At 35.3% G+C, this 22,252-nt stretch overlaps 1 protein-coding gene across 3 annotated transcripts; it reads right to left on the minus strand.

Moving 5' to 3' along the window:
* Positions 1-2,765: 2,765 nt before the first annotated feature.
* On the minus strand, positions 2,766-20,291 carry UTP18_1 (U3 snoRNP protein). 3 transcript variants are annotated; one of them, XM_051214482.1, is made up of 9 exons: positions 20,172-20,291; positions 20,004-20,140; positions 19,690-19,972; positions 17,415-17,537; positions 12,438-12,593; positions 11,263-11,353; positions 10,081-10,210; positions 5,209-5,383; positions 2,769-3,033 (listed from the first exon to the last, which is right to left on the minus strand). In XM_051214482.1, exons 1-9 carry the CDS (start codon positions 20,238-20,240, stop codon positions 2,869-2,871), a joined length of 1,329 nt encoding a protein of 442 aa, XP_051067663.1. In that variant the 5' UTR covers positions 20,241-20,291; the 3' UTR covers positions 2,769-2,868. The 3 variants fall into 3 exon arrangements, with proteins under 3 accessions (XP_051067661.1, XP_051067663.1, XP_051067662.1); XM_051214483.1 differs by having other exon boundaries at positions 2,766-3,033; positions 19,690-20,140; XM_051214481.1 differs by having other exon boundaries at positions 2,769-5,383; positions 17,415-20,140.
* Between the last annotated feature and the right edge of the window lie 1,961 nt (positions 20,292-22,252).

Genomic DNA, 22,252 nt, shown 5'->3' on the forward strand with positions numbered 1-22,252 from the left:
ATCTAGAAATATTCACTAATCACTCAGAAAATTTACATAGTAAATTCTTTCATTTCGTATTATAAATTAACCCTTTATATTTTTCCTCCTATTGACTGATAGGGGAACAAACGTTTCCCAAGGTCAATCTAGAAAAATCGCTCAAATTCACCATCATACTTTAACTCAGCCGTCAATATGTCAATTGAATTTCTATTAAAATACTTATTCACTTAAATTACTTGATACTGTTCCTTTCATATTTTTCTTGAAATAAGCTATCCACTAACAGCAGTATTAATTCTTTTGAAAAAAAGAATCTACACCATTCCTAAAGTTGTACGTTAATATGTGACTGTTTCTCAAGTATTCCAGCATATGTTGATTGTTGACATGTGAAACTAATCATCAGTGTGACCGAGATTAAATATAGTAAATTTTTTTAAAAAATATATAATTTTTGAAAATAGAATTTCGCCATGTATTCAGTTATTGATAGAACAAGTTACAATACTAAAAGCTATACTACGGGCATTGAATAGTTGAATAAATCTCTCCCAACTAACTTTAAAAAAATAACCGAGTTTGGTCTTTTGTAGCTTTGTACCGATGAGAAGTCTCAAACAAAAACAAAACAAATACTTAGCAATCTCTAGATTTTAACGGTATTCCAACTGACATTAGCTCATAGTAAAATTTAAAGCAATTAGTCCTTTTTATAAATTTCGATAGAACAATGAAAAGACGGAGTTGATCCGAAAAATGTAGTAAAATTATCCTTAAATGATAGGAAATCTCTAGACATTCACTGTGAGGATATATTTATCTGAGATTTATTATAAAATACTAATGGCTTTTTCAAGCTTAGAAGTGATTGAAGAGCACCAACTGGAATTTTTAAATAATGAATATATTCAGTAGATTAAACAATCACGTAAACGTGACATTACCACCGTGATTCTCAACTCAATAATTTAATAGTACTAAAATAAATGTGAAATGTAATAAGTTACATCAAAAGGATGAGTAGTAGCTGAAAAGGATTTTTCAGGACAGAGTTCGATGGAGAATGCTGGTGGGCGGTCTATGTACATTTATGAGGGGTAACAGGCGTAAGTAAGTAGTGAGTTACTGAAAATAGATTGATCTTTCTTTTCGGTCAGATTTTTCACTAGCTCGGAAAATTAGACAACTACTTTTCGGATACGGAGGCATCTGTCCTTGAAGTCACTAACTTCTAGTCTGAGCTGTGTTGTTAAATGCAGACTACTTGGTTAGGGTCCGCGTGACCGTCGTAAAAATGGTTGGAGACTCTTGGTGACATGGCACAGAATCGATAACAATAGCGTCGGTGTACATACTCTGTCTTCCCTTAAACTGTGAGATTAAAATTACTTTATACCTTTCTTTCTACGAACTAATTCTTTCTTCCTGTATTATATCCTTCTATGCAATCTTTCTTTTTATATATTACTATCATTGAAGTAACTACTTCTATGAATCTGGTGTACATCTTCCTGTACTAATGAGGTATGGCAACTTGGACCGATGCATATATGTGCCTGGTCCTACGTTGTAGCTGACTGACTGGATATGAAACTGGATGAACAAGATATATTAAAATGAAAACTGTACGCTAATTATTTGATCACGAATCGGCGACTGAAATTTAACTATTAGGTAGGGAAGCATCTTCAAATGCCGGTTAAGGTTTGGAGAGTAATCTGAAGTGTTACCAGTTATTAGGTAGGTGGCCGCTATTATCAACAGATAAACATATACGAATTTAGAGAAATGAATAATTACCAACGATTTATTTTACGACGGTTACGTGAACTAACTGATACAGAAAATAATAAAATGCAATTGAAACTTGGAGGTACAACGTACACGACAAAAAAATGGAACCTGGATCTGAAAAATCTTGTGACGCTCAGGATTTTATCAAGCCACTGAATCATAACTGCATAGATCTACACTATATATGAGTCTCAAACTAAAGCAGACCAGCTTCCAACTGTTCTTCAGTACTAAATAGTTTTCCTAATGATATCCGTTACTGATGAACCGAACACCGAAGTTCAGTACCGATTTGAGCACTGTTGAGGAGTTCCGTACTAGGATGAAACGGTCATCCAGTGCTTCCAGGTTTTCGATGGTGGTCCAACATCAATCGATTCATGATCTTAATCAAAAACAAGTATTTCCTCTACATTTTTCAAACATAGACTATACAAGTTCATAATGTTAGACGACACTCTATTCTTCATTATCCTTGTCTCCAAAACATTGCTGACATTTACTGCAAACATCGTATCATTAAAGCTCAGGTTCACCAACGCATGTTCAGGAACGGTGACCATAAATCACTTCGTGTCACCAACTTCGAACACCGACTTGGACATTTCTTATGAATATCACAACAGCGACTCTCACATCATGCTTTATTTGCCAACGCTGAAACCGGTTGGAAAAAAGTACAATGGTACCTAATTTATGATATGGGGTTGAGGTATCAAAGAAAGTTCTGTAGAACTGTCATAAGTCGGTCCATCGTGACTCCCTGGTTGGGTCACACAGATGGTGCAACTCAGTGCCTCGAGATGTTATTATATATATATATATATATATATATATATATATATCAAATAAATAAAAATAAAAAACGCTAGTCTGACAATAAGGGAATTGTTCACAAAGAACTAAATTCGCCTCCATACATCTTAGTAAGGAAAAAAGTACTAATCAACAATATAACCATTTTCATCAGTGAAAAAAATATCACATAATCATCGAACTTAATTTTATTTTAAACAATTTAATGTGTACACAAATCTTGAGAACAAAATCAAATAGAAAGTACCTATGTACAATGGTGACTGATTCAGATCAATAGTCGTTGTAATGACTCAAAGCGTAAAGAGCAGCGCGACCATTACATTGTCCAACACAAAGAAATCGCCCACCAGGACTAAATCCAATTGATGTGGGTTTGTTTAAAGTACCAACACGAGCGGGAAAGTTTTCAAAGATTATACTTTCGTTTACATCATACTGAAAATAAATATGCACAAAAAGAAATTAAACAGGAAGAAAAATGGCGAAATCGATATGAAGCTATTAAGAGATAAAGAAAAGGTTGATCACTGAATGTCTATATTCAAATGCATTATACCCTAACTAAACTAGTCTTAACAAAATCTCGTTATACAAAATAATCAACCACTTTTAATTTAATAACACAAGTGATGATGAAGGTTTAAAAAAACCTCGATTAACACAAGATAGTAATCAACTAGCTTTTGAAATTGACCCCATCATTAATTCGATTCTAATTCAACCACTGTTCAGTGAATGGTAGACATCTAAGGAATTAGAATTCATTACAAAACGTTACTACTATTATTCGATAGTTTTAAGTATATTTTCCTACTAACATTAGGGTGACATGTCTCAACAAGGCTAAATTGATGGAATTTTACATAATGACTAGTTCAACTGTCAACTACATAAAATTGTGATGAGAAATTTAAGATTAAAGATAATCGAAAGAAATATTCCAAGAAAAGATGATATATTAAGGAAGCATTTCGATGTCCAACATTTGCTGTGGTCATTAAATCGAATACGATAGATAATATTAACAAGCAGAGAATAGTGGATACAATTCAACATTCGACCTTATTAACGATTATCTATGTGAATATTAAAGATGATAGAAATCTACTATTAAACATCAAGCACATCTATAAGCTACATGAAAGCCTACCATTATAAATATGAATGAAAATAAATTTTAAAATATCAGAACGTGTTAAAGTCTGAATTAGGTAGTATTTCAAAGGTCACTGATCAACTGAAACATTAGTTTAACCGGCAATATGTAAACCGCATTTTATCGCCCCAAAGGAAGAGAGAAATAGGACATTTTCATGCCTATAATCAAACATTGGTGTTTGAATTAACTTCTAAACTTTAGGCACCCACAAGCCACTTGAAACTCAAAAATGTAAGGAGACAATAATACAACTAAAAGATACACTTCAAAATTAGTTTTACATGCATAGATTAGGGATGATTTATATGGATATAGGTGATTTCTTAATTCGGAAAGATGCTGTAATAACATGGTAAAGTTAGTAGCAATGTATGCATTTGTTCAATTAGATAGTGTTATACACTGAATTTAATGACATTTAAAGTTTACATAAGACACTGACGAACCAGAAATCAATGTTTTAGATTATAAGCTTATATGTGATTTTAAGGGGTAAGTTATTGTCGGTGCCTAATAATCAACAAAAAATACGTCAGTATTTCTCTCAATGAAGCATATGTATTATTACCACTAACATTTTTCTAACTGAATCAGAATCCGTTCATTCCATAACAATAATAACTTCGCCATGATTGAACAAGAGACTGTATTATATGAGAGAGGTTGAGAATCCATCAGATATGTTAATTTATCAGGATAGGATATGGTTTAAACTCCGAAAATATACGCCTATATTTTTTTGACGGAGATCAGGCAGAACACACTAGTTTTATAAGTAGTAGACAGGTGCTTACCCACAAGTTTTTGGGAAAAAGGGATCATAATAAGTGCTTTAACAACCACTGACATGGGAATAAATTTATGAACCAGATCAAATTGTTACCGTACACTGACAGACAACGAGGAAGGCCATAAGATCCTAAGAGTACATTTTAATTTAACGACCATTTATTTTCATCATCTCAAAAATTTCTGTTGACCTTCCAAAACCAGTCGAAGTACCCTTCTGACCTTCAAATGATAGTAATAATTCACAATATTGAATCGCACTGGAAACAACCCCTGTCTATTGTTTTAACAAATACATTAACTTTGATTCGTCAGTTAACTCTTTATTAGACAGATACATCACTAAGACTCTTATAAAACACACGTATTCTGTGGGGTTTCCGTCTAAAAATATAGGTGTATACTCTGTCAGCTTCACTGAGAACTTATGTAATGATTTGAATAAAAAAATTAATCCGGATAATTGATTAACCTATTCGTCAGGTGTTTGAGAATGAGCCATACTCAAAGTGTGCAGGCTACTGATACCACTCGGTTGCCAAAGCCGAAATAGGTAAAGCGGAGTTTGAACTTGAAACTTAGTCCGTGAAAGTCAAAAGTTTTAACCGCCACATGACACTTTAATAAATTATCCAAATATGACAGCTATTAGGAAAACATACAAGTCGAACAGCATCCGGACGTTGTGAAGAAGCCAGACAAAGAATTTCATTAGAGGGATGAAAGCAAAGCGAATTAACACCGGTAACTAAATTACCAATAGCTTTATCAGGTAGTGGATTCTCTGTATTCATTGTAGATGACCATTTGTAAACATTTACATAACCGCTATCTGCCCTGTTGAGTAAAAGCACATAGAAAGTATGATAAATTATAATAAAAAAATAAAACAGAAATTCCTTGTGTATAAATAAATTATGATTGTATTGGAACTAGTTAACGAAGCAAACAGCTTTCTGATAAATTCATAATCAGATAATCAAACTTACAATAATGATTATGCTATCAATAACAAGAAAAGAACATTCTGACCAATAAATTCTGTACTGATGGACAAAATCTGTAGTTCAAAACGAATATTTTGATGTTGTACTCAGTGAAGATGGTATTACTGTGAAACTTTCATTGTCTTTCTGGACAATGCCAAGATTCCTTACCTAATTGATGTAACTAAAGATAAGTTGAAAACACAAGCAATTGAAGTGACTCTTCATGTGGTAAAATTGCTCATGAATCATTACTAGTTCTAATCATCTTACCAGAAGGGATAAAGATAAGTTCGTCAGTTGAACGGGTAATCCAAGAGATTTACCTCTCGATTACAATTGTATAACATCCATTTAATCGAAGAAAATAATTAGAATGCAAAATACGTGCAGTTTATAATCTATTGTGAATGATAAAGAATAAAATCTACTTTGACATTGAAAGTTGTGTAAAACAAGACAGAAATTTAAAGAATATTTGAATGCAATATGATAAAAATTACTTGAGACAAATTAGAATGATTAATTTCAGTTCATCTTAAAATGTGTAATTATTCAATTTGATGCTGACTGAAAAAAAGCGTAGTATGTAGCATTTTATGTCAAATGTATAAAAAGCTCATCGTAAAAAGAATGTTGTATTTACCATATCAGTGACAAATAGATTGTCGTAGAAAAGTACACTGGTTGAAAAGATCATAACTTCCTACAGTGCACTTAGGGAAATCAATAAAAAAGAATAGAGACTAAAATAAACAAGGATATGAGGTAGGATAGGGAATCATATGGAAAGTGATAGGGTATCCAGAATTTGGACCAACAAGATTTGGGTACTTCGCTACTTTGGTCAAACTTGATCAATGCTACGGAAGGCTTTCCTGACTATTGATTTCTGTCATACCAATAACCTTATTCACAGTATAAGCCTTCCTACAGTACACAGACGAATAGTTAATATCGTCATGAACTAGTGTCATCTCACGATTTAACCCTTATCTACCTTCGAGCTTTATTTTACTTTAACCACACTATACGTCAAATCAAGTAATTAGTTCACATCAATCAACCTGATCAGTGGCTTTTCACAATCAAGCGGTTTGAAATATTGTCTATCCCGAAAAATTACAGTAAGTCTGAATCAAGACGACAAGTTCAGCTCCTACAATATTACATTTAGTAAGCATGAGCTTGCAGATTTAAGTAGTAAGTTGATTCATACAAGTCGTGCATGAGTAAATGTTATAATAGTTAGCTAGCAAAATCGCAAATCAACAGTTTGTAACAAACTGTTACATGTAGATTACTGCAGATTTCTTCTGTTTGCAAGGTCAGCATAGATAGAAATACTGCCTAAACAAACCGGACTTAAAATATGACTAAAAATCGACCATTTCAGACATTAAACTGTAAAACTAATCAAGACAAATGGTCCTATCGAAATCACAAACTTACATCGATAGTCTATCAAATAAAGACATTTCCGATAATCTCTTTAATAAATCGTAAAGATTTAATCTAATTGACCAGAATTCTTGATCTAAATTTACACAAACACACAAACAAACAAACGCGTGACAGCGCGAATAAATTAAATCGAGTAGAGACTAATATTTAGAAATCACATGGAAATAAAAAGGTTTGAAATGAGAAAGCGCCCTACACGCAATGTTCATTTCATTTCAGAACTTAATGTAAACAATGAACAGATGAATAACAACAATAAGTTTTCAATGCTTGGAAAATATCACAATATATCTTAAAAGTGAGTTTGTTTTGCCCTGAAAGTGATATTTTTAAAATGAGTATACTGAGAAATAATTAAATTCTATGGATTAGATAGATTCTATTTTTAAAAAATAAGGAAAAAGTGGGAAGAAAAGAAAAAAGAAATGAATGAAACTATTCGGTAAATAGTGCCTTATATTAGTTTAACATTCATCTATTAAATAAACAAATAGACAACACTGAAAGTGAATAAAACATGAGAAACAAGTAAGTTGGGAGATCATAAGAGATTTTTAAAATTTCACATTTTTTAATCGAGCATTTAGATTATTTAGTATTACTAGATTGGTACGTTTGAAGATATCACGACATCGCCTAAAACCGGCGAACGGAATGAAAGTCAGCAACACTACAACAGGACAAGCTATGCTATCCCACTGCGCCCCAGCCCTGATAACTAGAGGAAGAAGATCATAGTCAGCTGAGGGAAATGTATATTCCACAAATCATGTGTATATATACAGTGCAAAAATATCCTTGGAAAACACCACAAAATAGCGTACTAAAGAAAGGGAACGAACCAATGACATTTAAGGTCCTTCCAAGTAAAAAATACAAACTGAAGGTAAAAGTGTGCGCTTTTGTCGCGAAAATTTAGAAGTTCAAACTTCCAAAATAAGACGTTTACCAAATGATTTCTGGGGATCTAGCATCCTTAACATAGATATATGAATTTTCCAATGAGTGGAAAATAAAACAAAGTTGTTTTTACTGATGATAACAGTCTTATCGAAGCACCAGTCAACTAGAATTTACATATATCTCAGCTCATACATTATAATCCCATCAAAGTTCTTTTATACAAAGTAATTCTGCGTTGTAGAGCGACTGGATTGATAAGGAAAACAGACAGATGTAGATTGTTAGATTTGGTGAATTTAAAAAATATAAGAAACAGCATGTGTTAATGTGAAGAAAAATCCTCATCATATCCGTATTGACAAAGTTCGCTTGTGGAAGGAGTGTTCATTGTTCAGTTTCCACAAAAACAAGTGGTGTATAATACCACGAAAGTATCAACGTGTTTTTAGGTATATTTCTAGCTTAATTATGCTTAAGAATACACCGAATGTACACCTGTATATATTATTTATGAATAGATTTGCAACTAAAGATGATGCAGGTGACCGCATCGCTACTCTAGTTGTTTGTTGATATAAGCTCCCTCTAAATATACAGTAATTCGTTTCGAAGAAAGATTTTATGGCCTTGGTTATTTAGCTGGTGTTCAGTGTACATATTTTTGATAGAATGTCTGATTCTATTAAGCTAAAAATGATATTAAGACTTTTGACAATAGGAGTTCTAGTATAAAGTGAGATCAAATCATTGCTCATTATAATTCCACCTTTGTCAAATTTCTGGTTTGTTATTTTAACTATTAAATCAAATAGATCCTTAACTATATGTTATATGTGTATTTTTGTTACCCAATACCTAAATATTTTCAAATCATCATGTCTAAACTTAGTTTCGATAGCTAGGCAACAATTTGGACTACTTAAGAATTAACTAGACTAGAATAACTGCAATACAGAAAATTATGATTATTTAAGTTCACTGATTTATTTTTAACCTGTAATAACCAACAATAATAGTCTAATTAGTGAGTTGCTGATTAATGGTTAGGAATCAAGTGGTCCTGTCTAGTGAATAACAGTCGGTTGTTCACTATAATAATAATAATAATAATAATAATAATAATAATAATAATAAATAACAAATAGATTTTAAAGATCGTATCATGAAGTCACTGTGTTGACTAAAGTTCTTATAATTTGCTATTCAATATTCAGGAGGTGGTAGTGCGTATTGAGTAATATTTATTCCTTAGGTGAAAGATGAAGAAACTCTATACAATAGAATTTAGTTTTACACAACAGTTAGTTCACTGTTTAAAGTCAACAAACAAGGTGTTCTGACAATATTATCTGTACTGACGAAAAAAAGTAGAACCAATGAGTGACTTATGCCCTTATAACATGAAATTATTTAAGGTGAAAAGTATTTCTAAGAGAGTATATATATGCGGATTAAAATCCACTTTGCAACTTCATCAAAATACTACACAAACAGAGTATAGAAACGTTATATTACTGAATATGTATAAGAAGTAGTATTATGTTTAAGGACTAAATGATAATAAGAAATAAATGTATCTAGACCACTTTGACTGATGCCGAGATACTTCTGGTCGTCCAACCATTGATTACAGTTATTTTAGTGACAACAATTAATATATATTTGGACCTCAAAAACAGCAAAGTTAATAGTTAATGAATTCGTAGATTGGTGTTCTATAATAATCTCATTGCTTCCGATCTTTTTTCCAACTTACCCCACCCCTCGTAAACTACTTAGTACGGAACATCACAATAAACAGTGGTCAGATATCTGTTATCTACATTTCAATCATCTCAGTTAAGATAGATTCACAGTATAGTCAACCTATTTAACAATTGGACAGAGATTGAGTAACATAATTATAGATAGATGACGTGAATTAGTTATCAGTAAAATGTAACATGTAGTTATGGTGGTATCTATGGCTCATTAACTAACAACAGTAATGCCTTAACAAAACACTTAACAATATATAAATATTTAATATGTATTAAATTTAATTCACACAAACAGTGTTGTTTATCTGAATTTATAAAGTAAAGATATAACTCGACTATTAGTAAAGCATTTGCTAACGATTACCAATTTTCATATAATTTTGATCATCTGTAGACGATTAGTTAAGATCAGTTATCTTACCCACAAGCAATCCATTGTGAATTAGGTGAAGAAGAGATAGATAAACCATTTGTACTGGCTTGATCAAACCAACGATGAATAATTCTAGCTTTATTAACTCGTAGATCAAATACATAGATAGAACCTTCAGCTAAAATTAACCAGATGAGAAAACTATTAGAACTAACAGAAGTAAATTGTAAATTTAAAACGAGATAGTAAACAGTTATCATTGATTATATGAATTATAAAAGGTAAGTAGGACACAAAACATTATTATTACAATGAAGCACCGATTTGAGAGAGCCCTTATTATGATACTCTCTTAATCAGTTGAGGCTCAAACTTCCCGGTTAGGATTTGTAGAATAACCGTAATCCATGGTCAGTGAACTTAGGTGATATAGTTCAAGACTATCCTTATCGAAAACCATCCATTCATTTTTTTAACTTTCTCAAAGTACTGAGTATGACAATATTTTACATTTTATGATTTCGTGAGTTTTTTACAATTTGCATTTATTTAGTTGACCACTACCATTATTTTATTTCCTATTCTGTCAATTTATTCTTTTGGCGATATGAACTTTGACAACGCGAACAGATGCATATTTGTACCAAGTCTAATGATAATTACTTTTATCTGTCTGATCAGTATATTTGCTACATTTTCATAATAGTGACGATCAGAAAAGATGGCCGAACATAAATCATGCTAAAAGTATGGATAAAATTCGTGGAAACGTTAACCCAATTTTTGTTCAACTTTCCCGCTGGTTTAAACTCATTCAACCAATTTTGACTAACTGGATTGTACTGATATTAGTTGCACATACGTTCCAACCAGACAGTCATCAATGTAAGGTATGACACGTTTTACATCAACACACATAGAGGAAATGAACAAGAAAAATATGAGACAGTGAGTAATTTCGAAAACAATAAAAGTCTGCAGATGGGAAACAGTTCAAAAGGATGAGATCGAAGAATGGAGTTACATATGAGTACGGTAGTTTTCCAACCGAATACCTGCATTCTAGTGTATATGAGTTGAACCATTTACATTGCAAATTATGCGAAACAATTTGATGTTAAATAATCAATATACAAAAACACGCATCATATTTTCTCCTTCATTACTCAAAGGAATGTGCAAATAAAACTAAACAAACTATTCAATGTAAAGCTTTGTTTTGAAACTTACCCCCATAAGTATTCAAAAATGTTCCATCTTGAGTGAAACAAATTGAATTGGTTATACCACTTGCTCTCATAACTGAAATTTTTTCTAAACTCTGTAAAAACAACGGCGAGAAATAAGAGAAACTCATTCATTTTAGGATGATTCATCATTTTCTAACTTATGAAAGAACTGTATTTCATTGTACTTTAAATGTAATCATCGTTATTTTCAGACCCTTGTAGAGGAGACACGATCAACTCGTGTGGACAAGAATATGAGGTACATACACAAGTGAACTGATGATACACAAGAGATAATCAGTATCATACTAGACAGGTTGAGCTTGGATCTTCAAATACTCATTAAATGGTACAAACTTTATTATCGATGTTATCTGAAATAACACTGCTTCATCCTGGAAGTAAAATTAACAACACTGACAGCTTTTCTTCATATGAAAGCGTCTTACGGATAGCAGTTAGTGGTAAACAACAATATGTGCCAAAAGAAGATGAAAATTGATGATTGTTAGTTCTTTTAATTAATAAGTGTTAGTTTTTAAACCAAGTTGATAGTCATATTTAGATGAGTGAATAAAGAAATTTGTAATATATCATGCACTGATGTTTCCAAAGAAAAAAATCAAAGACAACTTACAGGCAACCTATATTGTCAACACTATTTACTGAAGATTTTAAAAATATACCACAGGGATAGGTGGGATAATATTTATATATCTATGTATACACATATACTAATCGAACTAATAATTAATAAGAAACAAGAAAATTATGATTTGTTTAACTAATATATCAGTAGTTTAAATACGTGCATATGAACGGAATCAAATTAATAATGTAACTAATTTATCAAGTACAGATTTTATCTCCTCGGCTATGAATCACATTGTTTTTATGATGGCTAGTGATATTATCCGGCTGCCAAAATCGAAGTACGTGGAGCAGGATTTGAGACTATGATCTACTAGTTGGATGTTACGAACACCAACCCACAGCTTTGCTTAGACAACCAACTCGTTTTTTTTACATAGAAAAGTAAATCATTCCCTATCTTGGGAGAACTCAATAGAATTACTAGATAACCAACTTATTAATGTCACATTCAGTTAGCATAAAAAATGATTTACTCTCTTTAAAGACAAGGTAACTATTTTGAAATAAGTAGTTTAAACTAACTCGTAAATCGGCCAGATACACAGCACTTCCATTGGTTCCCAGGGCTACCAAATTTGGATGAACTGGTGAAATAAAACATTTAGTGATTGTTTCGTCTGTTGATGAACCAATAAATCGTCTTGCACGACTTTCATTTCCAGTTTCTAAATTATAAATCTATAAGACACATAAATAACAAACAAAAAACTCATTTCGAAAAAAAGAACAAGAAACAAACAATACAGTAAGTAGAATTTTTAAAGTCTAATTCGGTCGAACACCAGCTTGATAAAAAAAACTGTGTAGTGTTTTACTAAAAACACTGGCACCATAGAACGAGTGTATACGATAAGGTATCACACATCATACAAATAGATAACAACAATCAGTAGTATGCCACAGGTCGTGTATAACAAAAGGAAGGCATACGTATTAAATAATGCTGTAAAGTTTTAGAAAAATTCACCAAAAAGAGTGGTTTATTATATTGCCAGTGAAACATGTGCATTGATAACACCTAACTTAACTACTCCACAATAAAATAGTACTTCCGATTGTGTCCAAATGATTGACTTCCATCACAATTTGCAAACTGTTTAAAGCCACTAAAAGGCTGATTCGTTACAAGCGGGTTAATTTATATTTTCGGTCGTGAATGTATTGACCCAGTCTTCACACTGATAAATATTGAAACATCGTCATATTTATCTCAGGAAAACAATTGTTGTTATTCAACTTGTTGAGCAGGACTGTATTTTATTTATTTATCTGAACACATAAATATTGGTACAAGGGGACACCAAATACATATGCGCCACACAATACAGTAATATGGGATTATCCATTTAAGGAGGGTATCTAGGGTGTTTATTAACATATTAAGGCATCTATATACAAGCAACTCGGGTAGAGCGAGAACATGCAACCACGTCTCCCCATTGTTCAATCCCAGCAGTGGGGTTAGACATTTTCTTAATCTTACTATTCTACTTCAAATTTCCCACCGATGACACTTTGGAAAAAGTAGTGGTGGAGAAAGAAGTGTAAATATTTAATACCCCAATCATATTGTCTTACCATAGGATGACACTCAAGCTATGCAATCCACACTTAATCACTTGACAATTAATGTCAGTAGGTTTTTTATGTTCTATTTACCGTCCAAATGCAAAATAATCTTCCAGCACCGGAACGAGGCCCTAACTGCACTCGCTCTTTATGGTAAACCGCTAAAAGTGGTCGAAAAGTCGATGAATCGAGGCGCCCTTATCATGTTAACCTGGCTGTAAAACATTCAGATTACAACACAAAAGTGAGATCAGTATTTCCTCTACACTTTTCAAACCTAGACTATACAAGTTCATAATGTTAGACGACACTCTATTCTTCATTATCCTTGTCTCCGAAGCATCGCTGACATTTACTGCAAACATCGTATCATTAAGGCTCAGGTTCACCAACGCATGTTCAGGTACAGTGACCATAAATCACTTCGTGTCACCATCTTCGAACACCGACTTGGACATTTCTTATGAATATAATAACAGTGACTCTCACATCATGCTTTATTTGCCAACGCTGAAACCGGTTGGAAAAAAGTACAATGGTACCCAATTTATGAGATGGGGTTGAGGTATCCTGTACTATATCCTTATATGCAATCTTTCTTTTATATATTACCACCTCTGAACTAACTACTATTATGAATCCGGTGTCCATCTTGTTGTGTTAATGAGGTATGGCTACTTGAACCGATCCATATATGCGCCTGGTCCTACGTTGTACCTGACTGACTGACTATCAAAGAAAGTTGTGTAGGACTTTCATCAGTCAGTCAGTCAGCTACAACGTAGGACCAGGCACATATATGCATCGGTCCAAGTTGCCATACCGCATTAGCACAAAATGAACACCGGATTCATAAAAGTAGTTAATTCAGAGGTGGTAACCTATAAAAGAAAGATTGCATATAAGGATATAGTACAGGAAGAAAGAATTAGTTAGTAGGAGGAAAGATATGAAGCGATTTTAATCTCTTAGTTTAAGGGATGACAGGGAGTGTATACACCTACGCCATTGTGATCGATTCTGAGCCATGTCACCAAGAGTCTCCAATCATTGGTTACGATAGTCACGCGGATCCCAACCAAGTAGTCTGCATCTACCAACATGGCTCAGACTAGAAGTTAGTGACTTCAAGCACTGATGCCACGTTTTGGTTTGGCCGCCCCTAACTTTCTTTCAACCACCTCCAGCACCGGTTAGCATTGCACGTCGTGGTAATCGGTGTTTAGGCATACGTAACACGTGGCCCAACTATCTCAGTCGATGAAGATTTACAACCTCATCAACTGATTTACCATCATTCCCTAATACCCTGCGTCGAACCTCACTATTACTTACCCGGTGATCCCAACAGACGCCAGCGATATTTCTAAGGCATCTGTGGTCAAATACTAGTAGCTTACGAGTGTCTTCTACTCTTAAAGACCATGTTTTGCTGCCGTAAAGTAAAACTGAACGGACTGCCGCGCAGTATACTCGTCCTTTTATTGATAGACGGATATCTCGCCTTCGCCATAGGTGACGTAAGTTGGCAAAAGCCAAACGAGCTTTTCGAATCCGTGCTGAGATTTCGTCAGACACCAACCCATTAGGGCTGATCAGACTTCCAACATAAGTGAAGTTGTCAACGCGTTCGACTACTTCACTACCTATCCTTAGTTCAGGTGTTAATGCAGACCAGTCCTGAAGCAACAACTTGCATTTAGAGGGAGAGAAGGGCATTCCAAACATTCTGGTATTGTTGCTTAGTGCTACCAAAAGACTCTGCATTTTGTCAGCGTCTTCACCAAACAGGACTATGTCATCTGCGTATTCTAAGTCGATAAGTGGACTTCCTGGAAGGAGATCAATACCCGAGAATTCAGTTGACGAGAATGCTATTTCCATCGATAGGTCTATGATGAAGTTAAACAGAAATGGAGAAAGTGGACAGCCTTGACGGACACCACTTGAGGTTGCAAAAGTAGATGACAGTTCGCCATAAGCTCTGACTCGACTGGTAGTGTTCGAGTAAAGAGCCTTTACAAGGTTTATGTACTTCTGGGGTACGCCTTTCAATGACAGACACTGCCACAGAATCTCGCGGTCTACCGAGTCAAATGCTGCTTTTAAGTCAAGAAAGACCACCATTGTCGGACGCCGATAAGTATGCCTGTGTTCTAGAACCTGACGAATGGTGAATATGTGGTCGATGCAGCCACGACTAGTTCTGAAGCCAGCCTGATTTTCTCGTGTTTGCAGTTCACGAGTCTTAGTTAGGCGTCTGATAATTATCCAGGCTAGTATTTTAGATATTATATTAGTTAAACTAATCCCTCTATGGTTGTCACAAGATGATTTTAACCCTCTCTTATATATTGGGACGATAAGTGATTGTGACCAGTCAGACGGGATAACGTCTAAATCCCAGATCTTTGCTAAAATATTAGTCAACCTAATCGCTAAAATTGGACCACCATCCTTAAAGACCTCTGGAGCCAATCCGTCTGGACCAGCTGTCCTTCCTCGTTTCAGATTAACTATAGCCTTTTCAACTTCTGCTAGAGTTGGGGGACCTGCTTCAATGTTCCATTTACACTGTCTGGGAATGGAGGGTAGTTGTAGAGTAGCTGGAGGCCAGCTGAACTGTTCTCTAAAATGTTCCGCCTATCGTTCTAAACGTCCGGACTGAGAGCAGATGAGAGTATCGTCTTTTTCCGAAATAATCTCACTTACACTTGACTTATTAGTTCCAGTTTCTTTTATTAGTCTGTAAAGCTGTCTTGTGTTCCCTATAGTCGCCGCCTTTTCCATCTCTTTTGCTTTCGTTGCCCACCACTGCTCACGGTCGTTTCTTGGACTTTTTCTTAACCTAGATCTGATTTGTCGTTGCTCTTCATCGTGTTCAGAGCCTGATGGGATGAGTTTACGAGAATCCATCAGTGTGATAGACTTTGAAGAAATCCACTGGTTCTTTGTAACTCTGTGGTTTAAGTCACTAATAGATTTCATTGCTGTTTCCACAGCTGTTTGTATATCTTTCCAAGCAACATCTGGGTCAGCCTCGTTTTTAGAACTACCTAAGTGTGACCTCAGTTGTTCCTGGAACCTACATTTGGTTTTCTCGTTACTCAACTCGGTTCTAATGGGTCTTTTTAATGTGGCTTTTTTGCGTCCAGTGAGGCGCAAGTAGATGTGTGCCCATATTAGAGCATGGTCGGAGTCCAAGCAGGTACTCCAGAATGAGCGACAATCCTCTACCGACCCTCTCCAACGATGGCTGATGGCAATATGGTCTATTTGAGTCCATTGTTGGTTTGGTGTATAAGGTCGCGATGTCAGACGATGTCTCTCCTAATGCTTAAAATTTGTGTTTGCTAAAAATAAACGATTGTCATAAGTCGGTCCATCATGACTTCCTGGTTGGGTCAGACAGATGGTGCAAATTAGTGACTTGAGACATTATTAGACATGGCTCAAAAAAGATGGCAATGGTAGTCCTGCCATAATCTTCATTTACATGTTCCGTAGAAGTGAAAGAAATGTCTTTAACTAAAAGAACTCTTCCTAGTTCCATTTTTTCAACTAATTTGTTTTTTCCATCATAATTTATTCCCGACAACATATTTCCATTCATCTATTTACTAGACTATAATCTCCTTTCTTCCTCTATTCTTTCACTATCTCATTCCCATATTTGTGTAGCACATATTCATTTTAATTCCCATTTGTACCAATAAACAGCTGGAAGTGAAATCAACGTTCTACTTAGTATAAGTAACCTAATAATAACAGGTTAGAAGTATTTGTCTCAGTAAATCTTTATGAGGAAGTTGGAGAACATAGACACTATAAATCTAATAACTGTTCATAATTACAAATCAACATTAATAAAATTTACTGTGACCAGAAAATCAAGAAAAATTAAAACAGTTAGGATTAAAACCTACTTACACGAAACGAGCCAACATTCCCGGTAAAAATAACTTTATCACCGTAAGCTGTAAACTTAGCTGAGGAAAGAGAAAAGTTTTCATACACACGATCACGCAGTAGTGCATTTTCCGAGCCATCAACCTATATTTCAACAGGACATAATATAAATGATAATTAAACTTCACAGGATTATGTAATTTCAGTAATCGATGAATACGATATACTGCTTTAACCATTAGGTCAAGGTGAGAGCAACCACTTAGAATTTGGAAGTACGAGATATCCCCTAGCCCTAATGTGTAGTTAAACCATAATCAAACAAGACCACCATAAGGTACAGCAACATTGATAATGTAACCGACAAAATTACTGAAAATAACTTTTACAAGATTTATCATAAATATTCGCAGTATTCAAAACTGGAACTCGATAATCAATGCGAAGTTCCAAAGGCATGAAAAGATAAGGACGCAGACTTTGAATCTGACGAGCTGAAAAAGCTTACCTCGGATTAAGAAAAGCGTCTCAAAACTACTCAAAAAATGTATATCCACCTACACATGAGTAGGCTGTGAAACTAAAAGAATAAAATGTAGATTCTTACAACGAAATCGAAACGTTTTGAAATGATTGTCTTGATGATGTTTGCCACAAAACCGATGTCGATGTTCCTTTTTGATTAAATATTCCCAGGTATACAGTGACTATGAAACCAAGTGGGTGCCTGAATCTCCATCAATCACACATTGGTCTACTCGAATCTCCGAAACGATAAGATGTTACTCTATGACATGTCTCCCAAATATTTCTACGAGAGCTGCACAGATAATCTCTGCAGATTCTCTAGAAGAGTGTGGACTTATGTAATAAGTCTATTAATCCATTTGATAATGAATGATGCAACGGAGGGAAAAATTATTTTTTGTTACGATAATGGGACCGGTGATTGAGATTGTACTCGGTCGCTATACTATACACAGACGAGTCACGTTACGCCAGATATGCGGTTCACAACCAATAATAGGGAACCAGTATTTATTTATTTTACCACATAAATATTGGTACAATGAGGCCACAAATAGATATGCGTCACACAGATCTCATTTGATATGTGTGAGGGTTGTGGTACTGCCCGGGTGCCCAAACCGAAACAGGGAACCAGTATAGACTAGAAAGTGCTTCATTCAACACAATTATAGGTGGTCTATATTCAGTGAATTCAAAGCAGAAATCTGTAGCAACCAAATCGCATAATTAACAGACAGTGACCTGAATGTCTATCAGTTCACGCTCGTTGGTGAGTTACATTTACTTTTACTAGCGACATATCAAATACACAGTAATTGGTTTGGCAAACGAGTCAAAAGAAAATGAATCTAACTTTTGGAACTGTGATATATGCTTATTATTTCGACAGAGGTTAAGTTTGTTTCTGTAAAACAAACTATACACATACGAAAATTAGAAGTGATGTTTAACCTCAAAAGCAATCCCAATTTACACTTATAATTTCAGCACGAAATAGACAATTTGGTTCATCCTATGTATATTTTTCAGTCATATGATGATACTCTATACTTTGAATAGGACTTAAACAAAACTTTCAACATTGGTAAAGTATTCAAAAGGTCAATGAGGTATTACAAAGAATGAGTCTACTATCGATAACTGAACTTGAATGACTTCAACTTGGTAACATCAAAGGAGTTAAAACATGAAAAGTGATCATTACCTTATAACCCGAAATACAGATTTCAAACCAGAATTTGAGTCACTGCTTTTTCTGAGGCTTAATCATATCAACCAGCTGTTTGGACTAGAGTAGATGGTTTAGGTTTGAAAACCAGTAATTCACCGTTTCATTGAAAGGTGAAGTTCTCAACGTATTACGTAAACTCCGCCTGGAGTCCCTCCGAGGGCTACTGCCGGTCCCAAGCCCGGATAAAGAAGGAGGGATGGGCATGGGGTTAGCGACTCCATCCCGTAGAAGGCCAACTCGCTAAAAAACGCTAACCAGAAAAAATTATTCAAACCTTAAATAATCGGACTAGCATAAAAATATCCTCAGTAAAAACAATCCAGTGAAGCTGCACAAGTTACGTATCGATATTAGCACGATAGTCACCAAGACTTGGGTAAAACCTGCCAAAGAAAGTCAGGATAAACCCCGCTGTAACTAACAATTTAAGTATGAATGAACACTGAGTCAGTTGATAAACATTAATACATTTAAAACAAAACAGTTGGATGCGGTTTCAAAGGTTATAGAACACCTATAGTAAATCAATATCACCTTGAAAAAAGCCATAGTACTATCTACGCTTGCAGTTAAAAGCATACGGTGGTGTGTATTGAACTCAGTTGATACGATTGAAGCCATTGACCTTCTCTCACGATTGACATCACTAAGTCTCTTAACGCCTATTTCTTTTCCGTAAGAGAGTATTTTAGAGCTTTTCTCATCACATGCAGCAGATTTCCGAGAGTAAATGCAATTCCCTTCATCATCTGAGCCAACTGATTTCACGTTTTTAAGCTGATCTATTTTTGCAAACACGTCTAAGGCTCGTGGAGGCCTATAAAATGAGTTAACAGAACCAAACACACCGAATTGATATTTGTGGAGTAATATCATCGTCATCCGTCCACGCAGGTTTCAAAACTTGATCTTCTTCCTTAGCCTTTTTTGTGCATTTTTTCTTCCCGGTCTTTGCACTTTTAATCACAGTTTCAGGTCTTTTACGCTGCCGAAATATGTAAAACAACTGTACCTACCGAAAGCTTTGGGACTTTTGTTACTATTTCAAAGTCATCAGTAGAATTAGCGATGCCGAATTTCAGCATTGGCCAACCACGCGCTGAGACTCAAAAGATGCGCTTGTTTACAAGGTCAAGGTGGTATTTCAAATGGTTCAAATGGTTGTGGGCGGAATAGAGAAGCTTTCGCTTAACGTACTTCCGTACCTAGTAGCAGTGGATCACCAATATCTTCAGGCAGGAACCTAGATATATCAGCAATAACAGAGGAAAAAGATATTGATAACTCCTTATTCCTTAACAACAGATTCAGATTTGTGTAGCGAGGATAGAAGGCCTACGGCCTATGTCATTCCTTTTCTAGTATGCTTCTGTGAGTGTCCAGTCTTCTTTTGAAAGAGTCAATTGAAGGTACGGACACCACTGCTTCAGGCAGCAGGTTCCAAGTATTGATGACTCGGTGTGAAAACCTGTATGCCACGGGTATTTTGTTCGTTCTTGGCTTTTCTACTCGCCTGCTACGTCCTCTAAGGTGTCCCAATCTAGTGAGAAGAAAGAGAGAGAATAAGTTAGGTCCGAAATCATTTCTCAGTATTCCGTACATCAATATTAGATCTCCCCTCACTCTGCGATAGGACAGAGTAAAGAGGTCCAGATTTTCAAGCCGCTCTTTGTATGATAAACCCCGGAGTTCTGAAATTGCTCGGATAGCTGCCCTCTGTACTTTTTCTAGTATGTCCGAGTCACCTTTTAAACAGGGGCTTACAGCCTGAACGCATTTCTCTAGCTTAGTTCTCACTAATGATGTGTATACTGTGGTGAACTTGGTAGTATCTAACTTAGTGAATGTCCGTTTTAAAGCCCAGAGGGTTCGAAACCCCTTAGCTGCGACCTCCCGGCAATGAGCCGTCGTCTTAAGACCATTACTCACTGTCACCCCTAGATCCTTATGAGATCGGACTACGGGTAATGGCACATCCCCTATGTTGTACTTATTAACCTTTGAATCCCCCAAGTGCATGTAGACACACTTTTCCGCGCTGATAGGCATCAGCCACTCTTTAGACCAGTTTATCATATTATTTAAGTCTGCCTGAAGAGTAAATGCGTCTTTGTCTCCAGTTATTACTCGCCAAATTTTTACATCGTCAGCGCATAATAACATTGGAGATCGCACTATACTTGGAAGATCAGTAGCATACATTATAAAAAGTAAAGGACCTAGGACGGAACCTTGAGGTACCCCGCTAAGTACTGGTCTCCAGATGGAGCACTTGGAATTTATTCTTACTTTTTGCCTACGACCTACTAGGAAATCCTTAATCCATTTTAAAAGAGGTCCGTCAATACCAAGGTTTGCCAACTTCAATAGCAGTCTATTAGTTGGCACCTTGTCAAAAGACTTACTGAAATCTATTTAGTAAACATCCACTGAGTTTCTGTTGTCTAGCGCATTAATCCAGAACTCCCTAGCTATAAGGAGGTTCGTTGTACAAGATAGACCTTTTCTAAAACCATGTTGTGCCATGTTCAGCAAGTTATTGGTTTCCATAAATGCCGTTATGGTCCGTTTGATTATTCTTTCCAGTATTTTAATTACCACACTGGTGAGGCTTACAGGTCTGTAATTCGATGGAACTTGTCGCGGACCTGTTTTGTGTATGGGAGTGACGATCGCGTCCTTCCGGTCCATAGGTAACACTCCCTGATCAGGTGTCATGTTGAATATCAGTCAGTGGGGCGGCGATGTGTTGTGCGATGTCACAAGATTTTGGGATGTAGTTCACCTGGTCCTGTTGACTTTTCCATGTTTAAAGTGCTAAGAGCCTTAAGCACATCCTCTTGATCGAAGTCCACGGTGAGCAGATGGTTTGTTGACTGTTTATTTTGGTCTGATTCTTTCTCTAGAGGAGGTTCCCGAGTGAAAACTGTCCCAAAATAGTCATACATAGCCTCTGCGTTTTCCTGATCTTCCTCTATCATTTCAGATTCACTTCCTTCTTTAATTAGATTGGGAATCCAATGATGCATCCTTGTTCTGTATTTTATGTACGAGAATATTTTATTGGGCTGCTTGAGTGCAAATAGGTCAAGTTTCC

This window comes from Schistosoma haematobium, chromosome 2 (assembly GCF_000699445.3).
Source record: "Schistosoma haematobium chromosome 2, whole genome shotgun sequence".
NCBI classification, from domain to species: Eukaryota; Metazoa; Platyhelminthes; class Trematoda; order Strigeidida; family Schistosomatidae; genus Schistosoma; species Schistosoma haematobium.